The sequence below is a fragment of the Malurus melanocephalus genome, unplaced genomic scaffold (genome assembly GCF_030028575.1).
Source record: "Malurus melanocephalus ecotype Western Australia unplaced genomic scaffold, MMel_1.1 scaffold_484, whole genome shotgun sequence".
NCBI lineage: Eukaryota > Metazoa > Chordata > Aves > Passeriformes > Maluridae > Malurus > Malurus melanocephalus.
In genome coordinates, this window is record NW_026623716.1 from 48,706 (window position 1) to 71,387 (window position 22,682).

The 22,682-nt window shown below is 44.2% G+C and overlaps 2 protein-coding genes across 2 annotated transcripts in view; both read left to right on the plus strand.

Annotated features, from left to right (window-relative positions):
• The first annotated feature begins 316 nt into the window (after positions 1–316).
• On the plus strand, positions 317–13,009 carry GMFB (glia maturation factor beta). Its single transcript, XM_057380949.1, has 7 exons — positions 317–393; positions 2,917–3,013; positions 3,403–3,452; positions 4,384–4,433; positions 5,433–5,515; positions 6,771–6,844; positions 9,194–13,009. Exons 1-7 carry the CDS (start codon positions 391–393, stop codon positions 9,263–9,265), a joined length of 429 nt encoding a protein of 142 aa, XP_057236932.1. The 5' UTR covers positions 317–390; the 3' UTR covers positions 9,266–13,009.
• Positions 13,010–22,022: 9,013 nt separating this feature from the next.
• Positions 22,023–22,682, plus strand: part of CNIH1 (cornichon family AMPA receptor auxiliary protein 1) — a 7,334-nt gene continuing 6,674 nt past the window's right edge. The window contains exon 1 of the mRNA XM_057380952.1: positions 22,023–22,160. Within this exon, the coding sequence (XP_057236935.1) occupies positions 22,080–22,160 (81 nt within the window). The 5' untranslated portion in view covers positions 22,023–22,079. The remainder of the gene's footprint in view (positions 22,161–22,682) is intronic.

Sequence of the window (22,682 nt, forward strand, 5' to 3'; positions counted from 1 at the left end):
TGTGAAGCCAAACCCGCCCTCTCCCGCCCCGCTTCCCTCAGATCCCCTCAGAGTGAAATGGCGCCTGAGGGCGAACCCGCGAGTTGCCGTGGCAACGGGGAGGGGGCGTGGCCTGGGCGTCATGGCAACGGGGAGGGGCGTGGTGCCGCGYGATCACGTGACCCTTCGTTTCCCGCCCGCCCTCCCCTCCCGCGCCCGGCGGCCTTGAACCTCCCSGCTGCCCGTAGGCGCGTGATGGCGCCCCGCCCACCCCAGGGGAGCGGTGTTGATTGGTCGGAGGGCGAAGGAGGGGGCGGGGCTTKATCGCGCAGGCGCCGTGAGGGGGGCGCAACCCAGTCAGGAGGAGGAGGTGGCGGCGCGCGAGCGGCGGCGGTTGGTGCGCGCGCCAAGATGGTGAGGGGGGAGCGCGCGCCGCTCCCTCAGGGGGGATCCGGGGGGATCCCGAGGGGATCGTGAGGGGGGAGATCGGGGGATCCGGCCGGGAGGGGGCTGACCTCGCTGAGATAATGCATAGTTAGCTGATTCAGAAAGATTCGCTGGGGAAACGATAGATTAATCAACAGGAAAACGCGTGATCTGACCTCTGAGGAACTGATTATGTGTCTGTGAAACGACTGATGGCGTGATCGCATCTGGTTGCTGCTTGTCTTGTAATGTTTCGAGCTAATTCACTAAAGAACGTCTCATTGTTGTTCATTGAACTAATACACCCGAGTGGTGAATTTGGACTTAAGCTGTGATTAATGGTTAGAACGGACCAAGAGAAACAAGGACTGGTGGATGAATGCTGTGGGATGCTTTGTATTAATATAGGCTAATGGGTAAATAAGTGGGTATGGGAAACGGAAGAGTCATGAATGCTGCTTTTAGTAAAGGTTTGGGGAGGTGAACCCTCCTGTGGAAGGAGCAGTTGCAAAGCAGATTTGATCAAATCTTGGGATGTTTTGCTGTATGGCTCTCTAGTGAAAGGGGAGTCATGCTTGAGGCACATTTGAGAAATTCATGTTTACTTGTCAGTCTGATGGTGAGGGGACTGCGTGTCCCGAGGGGATCTGCACAGGAGGATTTAGGGAGCACCCCGTCCGTGGTGTTGGCAGATGTGTCCGTGGCTGTGCAGCAATCCTGCCTTGGCTTTCTTGAGTTTTTGCTAAGTCAAGCGTTGGTGACCCGGCTTAGCACCGGTRAACAGTCTGAATCTGATGTTTCCAATGTTTGCCTTCAGATTCCCTCAGGGATTTGTGTTTGTGTGGCTGCGCAGGTGTGAGCGAGAGCATGGCTTGTTTGCTAGGAGAAGCTGGTGAGCCCAGAGGATTGGGAGAAAGGCTTCCTTCAGAAAAGAACATTTTATATAAAATACAACCTCAGCTTTGAAATGCAGCCCCGAATCCTGTTGGGTTTTTTAAACGAGACCTCCTGKGTTAGTGAGAGTGGGTATTAGTGACATTTAATATGAAATACAACTTAATCTGTGAAATGTAGCCCTGTATTCTGTTGTGGGTTTTAATATTCTTTTTGTATTTTTTGCCTGAATGAGTGACAGTGGGTACTAGTGATGTTTCACAGAATCCCAAATGAGTTAGGTTGGAAAAGACCTCTGAGATCATCAAGTTCAACCTGGTTGGGTCAGAGGGTCCACTTTTTGATCAGAGGGAGCCAAGAAAAATCTTTGAAGTTTAGGGGAAACAAGCAGAATCAGGGAGGCTGTGCGGTGCCTGAGCTGTGCTGTCGCAGCAGAGSCTGATTTCCTCTGCAGCTGTCCAGAGGAAGCAGAGGGATGAGACTTTGTGCCAGAATTTGGTCAAGGTAGAAATCTTTCTAGGAGCAACAACAAATATGGGGTATTTGGAATCAGAGGCACCCGTCTGCTTTTTGAGGGAAATCTTAAAATGTTGAACACAAGGAGACCGAATGGAGAGCTTAAATAGTAGCATTCTTCTGATTTAAAAGCAGTGATTTGTCTCAATGCAAGAGCTCTTTATTAGAGCTTTAGATAGGTAATCTTGCACCATTTTTTAATCTGARGAATTTTATTAAGGAAAAGTTGAAATACAGTTACTTTGGTACAGAGGACTTGATGCTTTGGGAGTTCACAAATACAATATAAGTTGCAGATTTTAAGTAACTTCTTTATCAAGCTGGCACRAATCTCTGGGTGATGGAGGTTGTTTATATAAAGTGTTGCTCAGGAAATGGCAGTGGTTGGCTTGGTGCAGTTCAGAAATTTAATGTGTAAGGGACGATAACCTGCATGGTTGCTTGTGAAATAATAATTTCCTTCCTCATCTTCAGTGTGATGACTAATACGTTATCTGAGTATCTCTGTTGAGAGCTTGTTGATGTGCATGCTTGGAAAAGGCAGCATGGTTTTGGGTTAAAATGTCTGAAACTCTTTGTGTGTAAATCTCAGAAGTTCAATTAATATTTCTGTGAGTAAAAATAAACAGGTACCCTTAATTACGAATATGTTGTTGAAGACTAATAGCAGTTCCTATTATTTTAAATGCTTAAATTACTTTATCCCATTTGCTCCCTYATTTCAGGGCTTGGMAAATGAAATGTAAAATTAACTTCTAAGTGTAGAAGTGTCAAATCTACTTCTGAAGTGTAAAGATAACTTATAAGAGCTTGGACAATAATCCCACTTCAGGAGTRGTTAAYGAAATACTCCCAGTTAACTGTGTGGCTTTGAAGAGGGAGATTAAAACAGATAAGTGTTCTGTTAATGTGTTATTTTTTTAAAAACCCTTGCTTTCAYGTTKTTTCTGGTCTGTGTGATATTTTGAAGCTTTGGACAAGCTGCATGTGGGCCCAGTTCTGTAGGGTTTATACACAGATGTGTGTAAACCAGAGATTTTGTCTATTTCACTTACTAGAAGGATTTATTTCTGCCTCCCCTCTGCCATTTCCTTTTTGCAGAGTGAATCTCTGGTGGTTTGTGATGTTGCCGAAGACCTGGTGGAGAAACTGAGGAAATTCCGGTTTCGCAAAGAGACCAACAATGCTGCCATTATAAGTAAGTGTCAAACATGCTTGATAAAAATTGTCAGAAAATGTTCTCTTTTCTTCCCTGTGTAACATTGCTGCTGTAACAGGTAAACATGAGCCAGGAGGGTGTTCGTTCTATAAGCTGCAGCACTTCCATTTCTGCTTGTAATTTTAACAATAAAACAGTGCTGTTCTTAGGATACAAGCCTCCATCTGCTCTTAGCAGAGTATTTATATTTAATTATGGCTCAAAGTCTACCACTGTTTGTAAAATGATTTTGGGAGGTTATGGGATACACTGAAGAAACAAAATAGAGTCACAAGGACTGTAATTGTTGAGTGCTAAAAAGCTTCACRCATCCATTGTATAAATTGATTGAAAAAAACCATTGATCTATGTTTTATTTTGATTTATAGTGAAAATCGACAAGGATAAGCAGTTGGTGGTGCTGGATGAGGAGCATGAGGTTTGTTAAATGAATTGTAAATAAGAGTATCTTCAGCCTGCAATGTATTGTTGTCTCTAAGGTACTGCCTTAGTTTCAAATTGTTATCAAACTCTTAATCTAATTTGGGTCATGAGCTTATTTAAATGCATGGTCACTCTGCATGTAAAGCACAGCACCATTAATAGTGAAACTATGCAGAAGCAATTGAGTTGACTAATTAATTGCACCAAAAAAAGTTATTTTAAAGCTGTTTTAACGATATAAAAAGCATCTTTGGCACCTGCTGGCTTTTTGAAGAGATTTCTGCTGTGTTTCCACGTAGATCTGCACATTTGCCTCTGAGCTGGTCTGCCATCAATTAGAAGCAGGATTGCTAATCCCCTGCAGACTCTAAATTTGATGGGTGGCATAATAAGGTCAGCCCAGTGTGTGGTGTTTCTTAATGGTCCATAGGGCAAAATTAAATCCTTCCCAGGGATTTGAGYATTAACCATAGCTCTTGTACCCTAGAACATAGAAGTTAATGTAACMCTGAAATGTAATGGGGACTCTTTTGTTTGCTGAAGGAGGAARGACTGAATTTTTCAAACTTCTGATTTATGTAGCTGATTTTAAGAGACTTCATAGTGTGTGCTTGCTTATTTCTGTTTAGCACTAAGGTTGGCAAAGCATGGTAGCTGCCAGCATAGCCAACTAGAGCCAAAAATGTTTGCTAAACTCATTATGCCTRAAATAGGGATGATTATTCATGCTAACATTTAATTCTGTTTAGTCATAGGAATCTATTGGCACACAAGTCTTCCTAAACTGTTCTAGTAATTAGGGAGATCCTTATCAGTTCACCGATAGATGAACATCTGCCTTACAGGTGTTTCACTGCCCATTATTCTGCTTTAACCTTCCAGTGCAAGATTCTTGCTCAAATATTGCTTGTGTTTAATGTCACCAGGGTATTTCTCCCGATGAGCTAAAGGATGAGCTGCCCGAGAGACAACCTCGATATCCTTCTTATGCTGCTGCCATTTGGACTTACTCCTAGAAGCTGTTCAGRATGTTGGACCTCACCTTTTTAGGCCAATAATTGCTCTAGTGTGATGTTGCTGATCCTTTATTTGTGAAATAACCCAGGAATCAGTTCTCAGGCTACACTGAACTGTTGTACCATTTGTTGAAACAATGACTCATTTAAGSCTTTCCTGACATTTTATTTCCTTTTAGGCTATATAATGTTTGGGGAAGTAAAGCAAAGCCACGCTGCTGGTAATGTAAAGAAATGAGTATAATGTGCCAGTTTGTGGCTACTTCTAAATACAGGAATCTGCCTGTGTAACTCTGGGTCTGTTTTGTTACTTTCTCAGGATGTGGCTGTTGTTGTTTTGCTGCAGTTACTGGTTCTGGGATTGGGCATGTGATCTAGGGAGGAATCACTGTTTGGAAAAAAAGGGAACAAAAGAAGGTCAAGTAAATTAACTAAAAGGGGTACTTAMGTTATATGTGAAGAAAATACCTGCCCCATTAGCCTCAAAAGCTGGCTGGCACCATTCCATGTGCTGTTCTGAATCTTTCCTTTCATGCCCACAGTGCAGTGGGAGGATGTAAAACAGTAGTCTTGGCTAAAACTGCAGTTCAAATTCAGCAAAACACCTGAAACAACGAGGTTCTTGGTAAGCAAAGAAAGAATTCAGCTTTTATTAAGCCAAAACCACATTGGTGGGTGTAGGAAGTCTTTTTACAAAGCTGGGAGAGGAATATTTGCAATGAGAGGATGATTTTTAGCTCTGATGTGAAACATTGCTACAGAGACAGACCTTGGATTGAGTCAGGGCCRGTTCTCAAAGTCAGATGTGGAAGTSAAAACAGAATGGTGAGGTTATTAYTACCAAATTCAACATCGTCTAAAATGCAGCWCTTACGTATGACTGCATCAAGCACTGATAATTGAGGGTTGTATCCTACTGTAAGAATTGATTTCTTAGTTTCTTTAACCTCAGAAAAAACATTTATTGTATATAGTTACAAGTACCAGCATGAAGATGGAAGAGTTTCCTATCCATTGTGCTTTATCTTCTCCAGTCCAGTTGGTGAGTGAACATTATGATTGGTAGCTACTGTGTGTTRTAAATTTGGGAATAGTCTTTCCCAGGGAAGATAAAACTGAGAGCTTAGTGCTCTTAAGGAGGTTTTCCTGCCTTTGAGGTTCACATKAAGGGCACTTAAAATATATGATAGAAGAGATTCTCTCTTTCCCACTTCTRAAGGCTGAACTGGAGTTGGAGTGTCGATTTCCTGCTTAGCTAACCAAAAGGTGTGTCTGCTAAAATGTGCCTGTTCTCAGTGTGCCCAGCTACACTCTCTCTGAAGGACAGGGCCCAGAGCACTCTGGAGTGCCTCTACTGATGGAGCTTTAATCTAATTTAACCTGTTTACTCATCAAATCCTGAGGAATCCTCAAAATAGGACCATATAACGCTCAGGAAATGAGTGGAGAGAGGGCTGGAAGATACCACCTCTGTTCCTGAGGGATTCTGCTCACCTGTCTCTTTTGTTACTCACCTATTTGTGACGGGGAGGGAAGAAATTTCTCTCATCTCATATGGACATGGGAAACTCTTTCTTTCTGAGGAGCTTAGAATCTTACTCCTTCCATTCTGCTCTTGAAAGGAACAGGCCTCTGTAAGAGGGTTAGGATGGGATTTGAGAGAAGAATTTTCAGGGGCCCTCAGTGYAATGGGCAGCAGTAGAGGATGCCTCAAACAGTGCTGTGAGGGGGTGGTCTACAGGGCTATCACAGCTTGGGTGAAAAGGAGGAAAAGAGGGCTCCCTAACCCAGATCTGACCATGTGAAAGTGCTGGGGGAGCAGACTGTTCCATGAGAAAGACTGTAGTCCTGGATCATTCTAAGGCTGTAGAGAGCAGTAACCTCTGCTTGTKTCACAGCAACCCTCAACATCAACTTACCTGCACAGGGCACTGTGTTATTTTAATAGAAGCCAAATAACCCATGTCTTGGTTTGGGCTTACAGAGCTGAATTGCTCCTGTGCTTCCATCTGTGTTCTGTATTGTAATAGTGTAGCTTGCTGGTATTACTGGATTATCCTGGTTATCCTCTGGAAGAAGATAAACTGATTGCATTGTTTTACCCTTCATTTCTCAGGGCTACGGTAACTAGATATGYAAAAGAGTTTAGCAACTACTGAGCATATTCTTCTGTAATTACCTGAGAATCTTTGTATCAATGTCTTCAGCTTTCAGTCTGGATTCTTAAAAATAACAAACAACCTTATTTTTGAAAATAACTAAACGAACCCTCTTTTTCTTCCCCCCAATAACTACAGGATGTAAGCCTGAGCAGCAGATGATGTATGCTGGAAGCAAGAATAAGCTTGTACAGACAGCTGAACTCACTAAGGTATAATTGGATATTGAAATAACTATCTCYTCCTTCATTGCAGGTTGTTGTTTTRTGTCTTGCTTGAACCAATGGCAAGAAGGGCTTTGTGAGACTTTGTGATTACAGTGAACAAAGTCTAGTTTAGGAAGACTGAAAGAGGAGTATGCGTGGAGATTTCTGTACCTTAAAACACCAGGAGAAACAGTGTTCTCTAAAACAAAAATATCCCTCAGTAGGACRGACATCTTTGCTGTGGGGGAGGAATTTACTGATGGGAAGAATAGACTGAAGCCTTATGTGGTRTGGAGCAGATCAGTTTAGCTGGTTCCTGGGGCTGGATGCTTGCAGAACAGCCTGCAGAGCAAGTAAAATGTGCCAAGTGATGAGCAGTTTCTTCCTGTGTTGGGTTCTTCCAGTACTGACACYAGAAGACATCATTGCATTCACTAGGCCTAGCTGCATGTATCTTTCAGAAAAGAAATGCCACCTGTTTTTCATTTTGGAGATCTTTGAAATCTCTACMTAATTGGCACCTAGACTCATTTTAGCCTCAAGCAGTAAAGCTTAATAGAGTCAGTAGGSACTTCAGATTTTTCATATCATGTGAAATGACTTAAGGACTTCCAACAGCACTGTTCCCTTTAGGTCTTCCTTATCCTGCTGAGTCTTTTAACATCCCAGTAAAAATGTCTGTTGGGCCAGTAAGAGAGCTAAGAATCATAGAATCGCTTGGGTTGGAAGGGACCTTAAAGGTCATTTGGTCAAACCCTCTGCCAAGGGCAGGGAYACCTTTCCACTASACCAGGTTGCTCCAAGCCCCTTCCAACTTCTGCTTTATCATTGTAAGCTGTASCTTGTAAGAAAAGACACCTGTGCTTTTAATTAGATTTCAAATTGAAAGGAGTAACTGGAAAGGAAGCAGAAGATGGTGGAAACAATCAGCAGAGCCCCAAGAAATATTTTTTTAGATCTGTTGTAACTGCATCTTGGTGGCCTGATAACTGTGMTAGAAAGGAGGAAGACAATTTTCAGTAGGCAAGAAGAAAGGGTTGGTGAGAAGAAGGTGAAAACCTGGGCAGTATCTGAATTGGAGTTACTGTTGCCTCAGAAATGAGAGAAATTCATGCCGAAAGGCTTTTGAATGCAAGTCCAGGACTGGATATAGATGTTATGATCATTCACTTTTCTCCTGAAGCCAGAGAACACAGACTGTCTCCAGTTGGGGTTGCTTGCTTGCTCTTCAAATGTGCTTTATTCTTGCYACTTGCTGAGCTCTGTTTCATTTTAACTCATGCTGTGACTTCCTCCTGGTGTGATTTTTGCACATGACTCAGCTGAGTTCTCTCATCAGTCTCCAGTGACTTGCATATTGCTTGGCTTCCATTAAGYGGTTCTGTTCTTGTTCACACTGAATTTTAGAGTTTCTCCATTTTGATGGCCTGTGAATTTGTAAAATTACCTGACTTCTGTCTGTGGGCATCTCATGGACTCACTCCAGTAAGCAGTGCGGAATTAACATAGTTTCTCTTCAGGCTATTAAAAAAAAAAACCCGAACCCCAACCAGTTACTTGCCCATGGAATGTAAAGAGTATATTGGTATTTTGGACCTTATTTTCTGTTTCAAGGCTGCATTAAAGGTTCATTTAAGATTTCTCCAAGCTTTGTGTTGATAGTTTTCAGGTTGTTAGGGGAAAAACTGTKKCTGCTYYRTCCATGGAAGTGTCCAAGGCCAGGTTGGATGRGGCTTGGARCAGCCTGGTCCTGTGGAAGGTGGCCCTGCCCATGGCARGGGASTTGGAACTAGATGGTCTTTAARGCCMCTTCCAACCCAAACCATTCTATGATTCTGTGATTTTSTTGGGRTTTTTCTTCCCCCARGTTTTCGATTTTGAGATACYTTACAGGTAAAACAGCATGCTACTGGATGTTACTAATTTCTTTCAGTTCAAAGAAGAAAGRTTTGTGTGTTGGACTGAGCAAAATTGCTGAACTTTGGGCTTAACCCAGATCCTAAATTAATTTGTATTCTTCAAAATACCATCTTGCTGAGATAATGCATGTRAGATAGGGCAACTTCAGGATCAGTTAAAAATGTAGTACATGTGCTTTTCTCTGATTCTTAAGGGACAGGAGCGAAGCCTAGAAATAAAAATTATGAGTTTCTTATTCAAGTTAGTGATGTTCTTTGCCACTTAGTCTTACATATTTTCCACTAATCTGATGCTTTCAAGAAAGCAGCTGAAAATTGTAGGTTGATGACTGGTTTACTGCAGCTCAGACGTGTGTGGAAAGGTATTGTTTGCATTGTGTGCTTATCCCTTTCCAGTCCCTTCTCTCAGGAATTGATGCAATGCCATTTTGTTTAGGTATTCGAAATCAGAAATACAGAAGACCTAACTGAAGAATGGCTGCGTGAGAAACTGGGCTTCTTCCACTAAGGAAAACCTCTGTACTAAGTATTTATGTACCATCCTGGTGATACTGGAACCAGACATGAATACTTACATCCAAGCAATGCACTGTATTCACAGCTGTCTCCTGCAGTATCTCTCTTGTGCAGAGGTTGTGCAAAGAATAGCAGGTCTCTCTCCTTGAAGTAACAAATCTTTGCAGGTGTTTCCTTATTTGTACCTGCTAAAAGGGAATACTCCTCTGCAGGGACTCCTTTTGCACTCCTGTGACTAATATTTCTGTAACTAAAATAGTTCAGTTCTGGATTTATAACCGTGTACAAACATCATTTGGAAGCTGACGCTAACTTTTTCTGAGCTACAAATGCATCCTTATGACACACATTAGCCATTTATGTGCAGAATTTGTCTACTGTTGCTTACTTACCAGATTTTTTGACCTAATGTCTTCTCAGTTTTGAAAACTACTCCCTGGAAGCATTTGTTTGGTATTAAAAAGTCAAAATCCTTGTACAGCAAATCCATCCATTTATCTTTTCATCAAGTCCATGTAAATTTGTCTCAAATTCTTGGAACTAATTTTTGTCATTCCAGTAATTCCTCAGTTGCCTGAGTCAATCTTTCTAAATTTCAGGGCAAAGCTTTGACTGTCCAGTTCTCATGCTAATACAGTCTCACAGGAACTAGCTGATAACTAAGGGCTGAACTACAACTCTGGTTCCTCTTGTACCAGATTTCTTCTTTCATCTCTATTCTGACACTGTTGAGAAGTTTACCTCTGCTCATWTCCTGTTATCTGAACACCTGGTGATACTGTGTGCCTTTCATTTGTTAGCTTTAAAAGGACTTGAGAATTTTACACTGCCACTTCTTACAAATTTGGTAAAACTTTGTGAAAGAATCCAAGTAATATTTGTTCCTAGTGCCTCGTGCTGCAGTTGACATCTGTTAAAAAGCCAACCTCATTTTCTTTGAAATTCCAATCATCTACTCCATTTGTAGGAGTCAGGAGGTTAAAGCTTTTCATGATRATGAATGATTTATATCTCTTTTGTTATAAAAGTTGGCCACACRTAGCTTTTGAGTACTTTAATTACAACCTCTAACTTTCTTAAYGGCTTGTTGGTCAAAATTACATTCCAGATGAAGCTTTTGGTAAGTGATCATTTGATTTTCATCTACTTAACRGTTCATCTCTTTGAAACAGCAAATCTTCTAATGTGAAAATAGTATTTAACTTTTATAAATGACCAGTCTTTTTACAGGTCTGTTTTATATTGAATAGAATAGTTGTCTGATGTGGGACATGTTCAGCCCGTGCTGTGGCAGGAGGAGCACTCATGGGACAGTCTCTCCCTATCTTGCTCATGAGTGTTTGTTGTGCTACTGAACAAGTATCTGCRTAAGAGCAGCTTCCTGTTGATAACRTACCTTAAAATATGGTTGCCCCAACCAATCTGCTTGCTGGGAAGGAATGCAGTGTTAAATTTGGAGGCCAGTATTTCATGCTGTGAAACCTTTGAAAGTGGGGTTATTTTTCATTTGTCAACATAGGCTGTGTTAGTGTTAAAATACTAATTCCTGCAAGATCACAAGGAATTCATTTGCAAAGATCCTCAGTGTTGGTAAATCTCTTCTTAGTTTGATGTTACTGCTCATTTATTTGTATATAAATCTGACTTCAGAGGAGCTTTTCCAAATACATGTTGGAATGATCCAATTAAATCCATCTTTTGGTGCGGGAAAGAAGTGCTTGTAATTAAATTTCTGTGTTAACGTACTGAACTGGAAAAACAATTTCATTTCCCTGGATGAAAAAAYGTTGATTATGAAACTGTTGCTTGATATTCTGTACTGCAGATCAATAAAAACAATGTCTATTGTGACAAACATTGTATAAATAAGACTTTGGCTTAGAGGATTGTGCCATTCCAAGCATCAGCCTGGAAACAGCAAGAATCTCTTTTGAGTTTTTTTTTGTATTGTACTAAAGGTGAGGCATGTCAAAGTACAGTGTGGGTGAGAGGGAAGCTGCTGCTTGGAATGTTCAGCTTGATTTGAAAAGGGGGAAAAACTGGATTAATTGTGTCTTGTACTTTGTACACTGGTGGGCTGCCAGCAGCCAACTGCTGCCTGCACAAGTCTGCACAAAAATAACTATGAGAGGCCTGTGTCAGGAGGGAAGGGAGGAGCTGCTGCATGAAATGATCGAATTTGACCTTTCATCTCTGGATTGCTCCACCTTCTGCCAAGAAAACRTTGCTCCTTACAGCTGAATCTTCAGCCGAGTTCTTCCACTTCACATATTCTTGTGCCTCACTTAAGCACTTTCTGCCTTGGGTGCTGCCTCTCCAGCCTTGCAGGAAGCAAACAGATCCTCATGAGAGTGTTAAAGCCCAGTTTCTCCTGAAAGGTGCTGTTGATGCTGCTCAGCCCACCAGTATTATTTTTCAGCCAGCCCTGAAAGCMTGGCAGCTGTTCCTGCCTCCCCTGGCTGAGCTGTGGAAACAGCTGCWGGTAGTGGGAGAACATGTGTGCAGAGGGTGTTTGCTGTTCCAGCCTTGTTTGTGTTCTTGGTCTTAATGCAGTGTTTTGACACAACTGGCTGCTGCTAATTGTCCTGGGCATTTGAGATGCAGGTAGTGCTAACACTTGATTAAACAACGCATCATTCTGTCCAGGTCTTTCCTGTACAAATAATCCTTGTTTTCATAACATCCTTTCCCCACCTTATCTGTGGAACTCTGTGTTCTGTGCTGCTGCCCGCTTAGGCTCAGTGGGAGGCAGATGAGTCCATGTTCAGGCCAGTATGTTCCGGCTGGGCTTTGCTGCCRAGTTGCCCATCTGTAATCATGTATTTCTTTTGAATTTTCAGACCTCTAAAGAGAGATCTAAAGGAGATCATAAATTAACCTAGGGTAGCCTTTGTAGCTAAAGGTCTGAGAGTCAGCATTTTTCATTGGGAGCTCCTATTTTTCAGGAGTTAGTAAGTTGGCCATAAAATCCTTGGTCTGGAGTTCAAGGTTTCTCCAAGGGAGACTTCTGCCACAATTAATCAGGTTTACTTTAAATATTGACTAGATGGCTGGGATACAGCTCTTGTAATCCWATTCATTGATGGTAAACTGAATTAAAGCATGAGTTTGCATGTCAGCCCATGAAATAGACTTTTAGTGTTTTGAATATTTTTAACAAAAAAATGTAAATGCTGGTACTTGATGGTTTAAGTGTATTTCTAGTTTTATGAATACTGTTCTGATCAATTAAAGGAGGCAATAATGTAGGTGTTGACACCTTTTTCACTTCTCCAAAGGAGCATCTTTTGCATTTGTACCAAGATTCCATTTTTGTATCTTTAACTGTAAAATAGCTGATCCAGAAATGATGTTAAACTGGTGACAGGGGTCTGACTCAAACAGGCAGAAGCAAGAGAATTCAATTCTTTACTTCAGTGTATTCCAAAAATAAATATCATGCAGCATTTTTTTAATACATCCATGTAGTGATTGCAAAATGGAGCTGTGGTGGGWCATAAGAAGGGGTTCAGTGGAACTCTTGTTTGTTCCTGTGGTCCAGACTCATTGTCTTAAAAGGTGCGAGAGGTTCATGGYCAGATGAGAATTTGGCAGTTCCATGAAAATACCAGTAACCAGTACAACTTCCATACGCTGTTTAGTCTCTGCTACTTCACATTGCATGTTTACTTTAAACCAAATCTTTTTTTGCTAAGCATGGTGCTTGTATTGGTTTAAATAAAATGTTTCATTAAGAGGTTTTGTTGCCCTGTTTTAATTACAAAGTGATTTCTGTCTGAGAGGGAAAATCTGGTAATGTGTGGTATGACTTTCCTCCTTTTCTCAGCTTTAGAAGTTTGCTTTAGACATGTAGTGTATCTTCAGCCTTGAGTGCTCCCTCACTTGCTGTTCCACCTAAAATGCTGTTTCCATCTGCTGTGATGGGGAGGAGCTGATGGAGTACTGCTGGGAGCTGCTGTGCCCTCTGGCTTTGCACCTTTGTCACACACCTCCCACTGCCTCCAGGTGAGGTGCAAGGCAGTGTGGGCCCAGTGTCAGACTGGAATGTTAAACAAACTTCACTCTTCCACCTCTCCCACAAGGCCAAGGATCCTGGCAGAAGCTGGAGCTGTGGAATACAATACTGAGTGCAGGTGCCCTCTAAACAATGTCAGAGTAGCTGTCACTGAGACCCCAAAGCTTGAAGGAGACAGAGGAACTTGGTACTTTTGCCTTCCCACAGTTGTTGGCTCATCTTTCCCATCCAAGAGACCACTGCATTAATTTGATCTAAGCACTTCTTTTTGGCATTCTCGCTGTTTCATGCTGTCATGATCTTCAGAGACTTCTTTCCTCTATTGAAAAACCTGCTGATAATGCAAGGAATTTTGCTTCAGTAGCTGACATAGATGGTTTCTGCCAACATTGAAGAACAGCATTAATAGGCCACGGATTAGACATGATAGAAAKAAACTCCTTTGCTCCCAGGTGAGAGAACTCTGTGAAGGAGAAAATGCACAGCTCCTTCAGCACATCTGGCTCCTCAATGGCATCTTGGTCACTGAGATGGCAATATCTGTTGCCAAAAGCTCCAGGGAAAAGCTGCTGTGGGAGAAGAATGGTTCTCCAGAAAAGGAGAGAAAAATAAAGGAATAAATAGCTCTCCCATGGGAGGAGAAGGTCACCTGTGGTGTCCTTGGCATTCTCTGCTCATTGAGTGTGCTTCACTTAGAAATGAGGCAATAGTTCATTGGTACTGCCACATCACAGGCAGTAAAAACAACYGCAGAATAAAGGGAATTGCCTGGAGATTCAGGGATATGAAGTGAAGGGCAGCTGTGTCCATTCAGGAAAGGTCATTGGCTTCTAACAGTTATGATGAAAAGGTCAGTTGAGTGGTGATTAAAGTCCAGGCAAGAGAGGGAGTAGGAATCAAAATGGGAAAGCTCTGCACAGCAGGACAAGCCTGCAGTGTACCTGCAGCCTGAGTATCCCACATCTGGTGCTTTCTSTTCCAGGTAYRTGAAGAGAYKGCTTGCCCAGGGCTGTGAGTTTGTTAAGGAGATCCCTTGGCTTGGCAGGGTGTCTGGGAATAAGGAGAAGAGGAGAGCTGTATTTGTTCTGCAGGAGCTGGAAGAAGAATCATAGGATGGTTTGGGTTGGAAGGCACCTCAGATTCTATCCAGTTCCACCCCTGCCATTTGTTCCCACCTCCTCCAGAAGGGAAATGAGCCCAGGGAATTGGTCCTGTGTGCTGAGCTGGCCTTGAGGCTGGTCTGGGCACACAGCTTAAATGATAACTGCTGGGGAAGAGAGAATTTTTGTGAGATCTGAGAGCCAGTCCTGGTGTTCTTGAAGAGCAGCCTTGAACTGCACGCATTTAGTTTCCTGCAGTGCAGTAGGGAAAAGGAGTTGTAGTTCTCAAAATACGTATCTGGGATCAGCATYGAGGGGAATTGGCACAGCCCAGCCCTCTCTCTGAGCTGCAGTGTGAGGAAGTGGACTGGCTTGGTCTGTGCTGTGTTCAAGGCATTTGAAATGTCAATTCCAGCTTGTTTTAATAAATATAATTCTGAAGTACAAAGACTCCTGGCTTTAGCTTTTAACTTCTCCAATTAATACACATTTTTATCTGCCAGGTCCTTATATTGAAAGGTTGAGCATAAGGCTAAGTAATTACATGCCTCAATTTTTCTATTAACACTGATTTTTTATTATTTTGGGAAGCAGGAAAGGAAAATGGTGAAATACCAAATACCAAAAATGAGTATGCTCTGGTGGTGGCTAGGACACTACTGGTATGTCTATAACCTGGAGTGAGTCCATAGGAGGCCACCAAGTTGATCAGAGGGCTGGAGCACCTCTGCCRTGAGAAAAGACTGAGAGAATTGGGATTATTCMGCCTGGAAAGGAGAARGCTTCCAGTACCTGAGGAGAGCCTACARGAAAGATGGAGAGATAATATTTATAAGGGACTGGAGTACCTAGAACAAGGGGSAATGGCTTCAGACTGGAAGGGCAGGTTTAGATTGARTATGTGAAATWWWYKWYTGTGAGGCTGGTGRGGCCCTGGCACAGACAATCCAGAGAAGCTGTGGCTGCCCCATCCCTGGAAGTGTTCAAGGCCAGGCTGGATGGAGCTTGGAGCAACCTTGGGATAATGGAAGGTGTCCCTGCCTAGGGCAAGGAACTACATGGTCTTTAATGTCCCTTCCAACCCAAACCATTGTGGCATTCCATGATTCTAAGTTCACATCAGTGTAAACTTGGGCACGGTTCCCCTCCAGRTCTTGCAGGCTTTTTCCTGTATTTGCTGTCCTTTGGGTGCTCTGAAGAYCTTCTGTGGGTAACAGCAGGTTGTCTGATGCAGTGTGTATGTGCTGCATCCCCAGCAGCCTCACCATGGTCTGTGTAAGCCCTCTATCTTTGGCCATGAAGTGAAGGGGCTGATTTCAATGCATTTGCATAGATSTGATTAATCAGTGTGGCCCATTGTGTCCCACCACAGGGGCACCATCTCCCCCAGACTGTCCTGTCATGTTTCATTCTTTCAGGGACTGCAAACACCCTCTGGCTTAACCCTGTTCACCTCTGGAGCAACGTGAGGTGTCTTCTACAGAACGTGATGGGGCTCGGCTGAAACTCCCCTGACAGCTCTCACAGCTCCTCAGCAGGGGACAGTGGGGAGACAGGAGCAATTATCATCCAGAGGGACCCTGAACGCAGAACAGATGTAAACACTGGGAAACAGCAYGTCTGTCTTTCATGGCAAATTTACTCCTGTGATGGGGAAATCCCATTCAGGCTGTTTGAAAAGCACACACTGTTACCCCTGTTCTGCTGTTCCGTGCCATGAGTCCCATGAATGCAGCTCCTCTTCCCTTTCCTGCAGTCCTCGGYTCAGCAATTAATATAATGCACCCTTGAAATCCCTGTGCTAAACAGCAGCTGGTGTTGTCACCTCGTTTCTGTGGAAAACAGGAAGATGGCAGAAGAAAATGGGGCAGAAGACATTCGGTTSAAAGAGAAAGGGGCACCAACCATCCTGCACTTTCACTGAACCTGAGAGSATGAAAGTAGAGCAAAAATCAGGGGTCATTGTCCCTATGGAGCTGAAGAAGGAACAAGTGAGATCGAGCAATTCTTCAAAATAATGTCTAATTTGAAATATCCACAGTTGGAAAATGCTGCTGGATAATTGGAAAGAGAACGTTCCCGCCTTGCTCACAACTGCAGTCTGCCTGGCCATCTGCTCTGCCAGCAACAAATCCTGGATTGATCTGCGAGTGTGATTAATTCAGCGAGGACGGCAGGATCAAGGGATCAGCCAGAGACAATATTTATACTTTACCTCCAACTGTGAATGTGCAATTGTTTGGTTCAGGAGTACAAAACAAATTGTATAGCTGTATTACCGTGAGAATAGAAAAACAGAGGCATCCACTCAACAGTGTGGATGGCCCCATTCCAGGGTCTGTGAGTACAGTTTAATATAAGCCCCCATTCCATGTATGGGAGGTGAACAGAGCTGTTCTCACCTACAGAGAACTTCACATCTTTAGTGCTGCTGCCTCATTCCTGTGGTTTATTCCTAAAACCTTGGAGGTACTGGCTCTGTGCCCTCATCCACACGGCCTGGAGAGATGGATGTGCAGTGTGAGCCAGTCACTCCACCCAGCTCCCCCTGCCTGAGGTTACTGGTGAGAGAACTGGCACAGACACAGAGCCAGAGTGGAGCTGGACTTTAAATACAACCAGTGGGGTGGATTTCTAGCACTGGTACAGCTTTGAGCTGATTTGATAATATAGGTGTAGCTGAAAGGATCAAAGGCAAGATTTGTGAAGGAATTTAGATGTTGATGGAGGCTTTTGAAATCCTATTTAATGTGATTTAAGTGTGTAAATACACACTGGGCYCAAAGGTGCCATACTCGGGGCCACATGGGATGTCGGTGGGGGARCAGGAAGATCAGAGTCAGAGCCCTCCATAGTATATTTTTCTAAAACAAAGCTGAAGTTGTGTGTAACTTGCCTCTTTTTGGGCAGAARCAATAAAGATGTTAATCCCTGGAAGTGTTGCASGCCASGCTGGATGGGGCTTGGAGCAACCTGGGATTCTKGAAGGTGTCCCTGCCTATGGCAGGGGGTGGAATTGGTTGATTTTAAGAATTCTTCCAACCCAAACCATTCTGRGATTCTGGGACTCTTAAGAGCTAAAGACTAAGGGTGACATTTTTGGAGTCACCACTGCTACAGATAGGCTAATGCAGAATGTTTTGGAAAATCCCCCTTTGTGTTGATGAGCAGCCAAATACTGAAATGCATTATAAAATTGTTTTTTAAAATAAAACTCTTGGTCCCTTTGCCTGTCCACACACTGTTATCATGCTCAGAATTGTGTGGAAAGCCATTAATGGAAGCTCTACCCAGCATGAGAAAAACAAACCCTGTTATTTTGAGGACAGGTTGATTGTTCAGTATTTASCCTATTAAATGAAAACTGTTGCCATCTGACCGAGAATGTTGGAGGGATTGAGGCCACGGGTGGATTCTGTAATGAGTCGTGGTGAGATGCCTGGCAGCGCCTGGSTTTTGAAATTGGGTTTTAAGTGTGATTGTTTCTCTTGAGACTGGCAACAGAATTTATAATGTTAATTTGKTTTTGTGTCCACTATTTAATGGGAGAGCCTAAGCAGGGATTCTGGAGGTGAGTTCATTAGTGCAACAGGAAAGGGTATTTGCCAGTGTGCATCAAAGATTGAACTGATGTCTATTAGTGGGTAAAGGAGGTGAGTGGGTGAGGAGTTCTGTGCTCCTGATGTGCATTTACACAGGAAGGTGACCTTGGCTAGACTCTGCCAGAGATACTGGGAGTCTCTGCTAAATTCACAAATCACAGGATGGTTTGGGTTGCAAGGGACCTTAAAACCATCCAGTTCCATCCCCTGCCACGGGCAGGGACACCTTCCACTATCCCAGGCTGCTCCAAGCCCTGTCCAACCTGGCCTTGGACACTTCCAGGGATCCAGGGGCAGCCACAGCTYCTCTGGGCACCCTGTGCCAGGGGCTCCCCACCCTCACAGCCAGGAATTCTTTCCCAATATCCCATCTAACTCTGCCCTCTATCAATTTGAAGCCATTTCTCCCTGTTCTGTCACTCCATGCCCGTATAAAAAGTCCCTCCCCCTCCTTTTTATGAGCTCTTTAAATTGTAGATAAATATTCAGTTTTTCCTCTCCTGAAAACCCAATAACTGAAGTCTATTAAAGTCAGCGGGCTTTTTATTACCAAGTTCAATAGTATTAGATTTCTGCTTGATATCTATAACTGAAATGACAATTTTTCTCAGGGATATTATTTTTTATGTTGAAGGATGTGGTTAACCTGTGCATTTCTACCGTGATAATTCAGAGAAATTGCTCCATAATCTTTCCTCACAGCTCTCTGCCAAAATGTTCCTCATGAACAGCCTGTAACACACTGAATTGTGACTGATTATACGGCTGTTTTCCGATAAGGACAAGTACTTGAGAGGGATTTAAGATGAAGTGAACAGACACTGACATTTTCCCTGGGGATTCCGATCAGGATTAAACTCGATGTGTCCAGACTAACAGGGAAAGTGCATTAAGAGCTGTGGGCCATCACCAGAGCTCCTCTGTGGCTTCCTGACATTGTTTACAAAGTTTAATCAGAGAAAATACTCAGTTATTGTTTGATTTGAGATCCCAAATTAATGTGAAATGAGAATTGATTAGACCCTTTTCTACAGAATTTGCTTTTCATTTCCTTTTGTGTTGTCTGAAAAGAAAAACAATCTATGATACAAGAAATCCTTCAGTGCACAAATCTTTGTTGTGCAAGATTACAACTGCCTTCTGCTTTTCCTGACAGGATAATTGCAGTTGAATGGTATGCCAGCACCCGAGGGAATAAAACACTGCATTCCTTGAGGCAGAACCAGGATTAATTGCAAATGCAAGTATGTGGCTGACACACCTTTTTACTCCTGATACTGCACATCCCTGTTGCACAACACTTCGATGTACAAGAAAATATCAAATACAGAAATTAAGTGTCTACCTTGAATGGATCAAACTGTGGTGGAAAACCAGCATTCCCCAGCCTCAAGGTATAACAGGATCTCTGCACACATCTTTTGTTTCTTTACCTCACATAGCTCTTCTGATGCCAGCTGGCCTCCTGGATGGCTTTGGAAAAGCCTGAACCAGGGAGTTTGAATGCTGGATGTCAGGTTTGCCAGCAAAGTCCAGTCCAATGGCTGTGGGCATAAGTGTGCCTGTGCAGCTCACAGGTACTCCTTAAGAAATCAAGTTTGTTATTAAATAAGGCTAAAGAAGCATCAAGTTATATGAAGAAACCTAAGTTATGCAGAGGAATTGCAGAAATTGTAGTTTCTGACTCCTCAGGAGTGAGGGATGAGGAGTGGTTGGGTGATGCCCTGTGATGCACTGCCAGGGCCTCTTTTCCTAATCCATTCTGGTCACCCTGAGATGGAAAGGCTCAGCCCTGATTGATTTTCTCACTGTATTGTCTCTCCCCCTTGAAAAGGGATGAGAAGGCTCCTGAGACAGAGCAGGGAATGGCTCAGAGCAGCTGCCCTGGGCTGCAGTACCCCACACTCTCCTGGCCGTGTGTTGTCTTACCTTCTAAATGTCAGAGAATAACAGGATCACAGASTAGTTTGGGTTGGAAGAGACCTCAAACTCCACCTTGCTCCAACACCCTGTCATGGGCAGRAGCACCTTCCACTAGACCAGGTTGCTYWTCTTCTCTAAAATTAATTTAAAATCTGTTTTCTGGGTTTCACATTGAAGTTTCATGGGTCATGATGACACCACAGTGGTTTTATTGGGAGTAGTTTGTGGACGAGATGAGTGATTTTATACTGAACCATCAACTTTATCTTTGCAACAGCTGATTTCCTAAAGACATTTCATTTGTACAGTTTTTCCTGTATTTTTGGTGAAGGAAATAAAGTTTCTGCTCATCTCTCATTGTGACACTCCATTAATTCTGTATAAAGCTTTCCAGCAGATAACACCGGAAAATATTATTTAGTTTGGCAGCTGTTGGTTTTATGGAAATCATCCCTCACTCAGCTCCAGAGGAAATGATTGCAGCAATGTCACCCCRGCTTGCCTTTACTGCAAAGTGTCACTGCTTAAACTGAAACAACTTTACATCACCCTTTGGAAGGAGAGTGGGGTGATCTTCTCAAATTGTTTTCTCATCTTGCTGTTTGCTTTGGGCAGGCTCCAAGCTGTATTGATTTGGGATTGTATGACCAGCCCTCCCTTCCCCAGGGCACACACAGCGCAGCCTTCTCCAGCAATTCTTCCTAAATTTGCCATCTCCCTTTTCTGCAGATGTAGCTTGTGCTGACCAGGGAATCTTCCGTGGTCAGATGGCGATAGGACAAGGGGGAATGGATGTAAACTAAAAGAGGGAATATTTAGRTGTGGTGTTAATTAGGAAGAAATTTTCCCCTTTGARGGTGGTGAGGCCCTGGCATGGGCTGTGCAGAAAAGCTGTAGCTGCYCCATYCCTRGAAGKRTTAAAGGCCACCCAGGACTGCTCTAATGGAAAGTACCTGCCCCTGGCAGTGGGTTGAAAATCTATGGTTTATAAGTTCCCTTTCAACACAAACTCCTGGAAAAGCTGGCAGGTATTGATGATCTGGATGTGGAAACTGAGTMTACCATTAGCAAATTCACAGACGATGCCAAGTCATATGGACGTGTGGATCAGCTGGAGGGCAGGAAGGGCATGTGGAAGGACCTGGACAGGCTGGATCGATGGGCTGAGACCAACAGTCTGAGGCTGAGCAAGTCCAAATTCCAGGTCCTGCACCTGGGTCACAACAACCCCACGGAGCGCTCCAGGCTCAGGCAGAAGGTCTGGAAAATAGGAAAGAACCTGGGGCTGCTCGTGACAGCGGCTGGACATGAGCCCAGGTGTGCCCAGAGGGACAAGAGGCCAATGGCACCTGGCCTGGGTCAGCAATAGTGTGGTGGCCACAGGAGCAGGGCAGGGATTGTCCCCCTGTGCTGGGCACTGGTGAGGCCACCAAGGGCTGTGTCCAGTTCTGGGTTCAATTCAGGAAGGACATTGAGGGGCTGGAGTGTGTCCTGAAAAAGGAACGGAGCCAGGGAAGGGTCCAGAGCACCACAGGAACAGCTGAGGGAGCTGGGAAAGGAGCTGAGCCTGGAGAAAAGGGGGATCAGGGGGGATTTGGGGCTCTGCACAACTCCCTGACAGGAGGGGACAGCCGGGGGGTTCGGGCTCTGCTCCAGGGAACAGGGACAGGGGGAGAGGGAACGGCCTCAGGCTGGGCCAGGGGAGGTTTGGATTGGATATTATGGAAAATTTGTCCATGGAAAGGGTGGTCAGTCTTTGGGAAAAAGCTGCCCAGGRAGGTGGTGAGGTCCCCATCCCTGGAGGTGTTCAAGGAATGTCTGGATGTGACACTCAATGCTTTGATCTATTGACAAGGTGGTGACAGTCACAGGTTGGAGTCAATGATCTTGAAGGTCTTTTCCCAACTAAATGATCCTGTGATTCCGTGATTCCACGATTCCGTGCCAATCCTCTCACACACCGCGCTCCGTTTAGCGCGATCACACTCCCTCCGCCCACACTTTAACGTGAAAAACCCGTTTTTTTTGTCACATCCCCTCACAACCCCACCCCCCTCACGTAATGGCGGCGGCGGGCGGGGCCGGCAGGGGGCGCTGTGTGCGCGGCCATGGCGGCTGCGCGGCCATTGCTGAGGCGCCCGGCAGCCCCCGCGCGGCCCCGCCGCCATGGCCTTCACGTTCGCCGCCTTCTGCTACATGTTGGCGCTGCTCCTCACGGCCGCCCTCATCTTCTTCGCCATCTGGCATGTGAGTACGGGCACCGCGGAGCGGGGGAGCGCCCGGGGAAGGGTCCCGGAGAGCCCTCAGGGCGTCCCCGGACAGCCGCGGAGGGAGCGGGGAATCGCATCCGGAACCGCCCTCGGAGCGGGAATCGGCCTCTCTGCGGATAAAATGGGTTTTTATACGGGCATGGAGTGGCAGGACRAGGAGCAGTGGCTTTCCGCTGACAGRAGGCAGKGTTCAATGGGACAYTGGGGAGGAATTGTTCCATGTGAGGGTGGTGAARCCCYGGYACARGGTGCCCAGAGAAGCTGTGGCTGCCCCTGGATCCCTGRAAGTGYCCAAGGCCACGTTGGATGGKGCTKGGAGCASYCTGGGAYAGTGGAAGGTGTCCCTGCCTATGGCAGGGGTTGRAATTAGATGATCTTTCAGGTCCTTTCCAACCGAAACCATTCAATGATTCAATGATTTTGATTCACAGGGAGAGCAGCCAAACAGGGTTCTGCCCGAGAGGAGGTGCTCTGAGGGAAGATGTGATGCTTGGCAGGA

Excerpts from the sequence above, each read along its gene's own strand:
- GMFB (XM_057380949.1), top strand. Across the intron at positions 3,014-3,402 it reads CAACAATGCTGCCATTATAA|TGAAAATCGACAAGGATAAG; the intron begins GTAAGTGTCAAA and ends TTTGATTTATAG. Across the intron at positions 6,845-9,193 it reads AGACAGCTGAACTCACTAAG|GTATTCGAAATCAGAAATAC; the intron begins GTATAATTGGAT and ends CATTTTGTTTAG.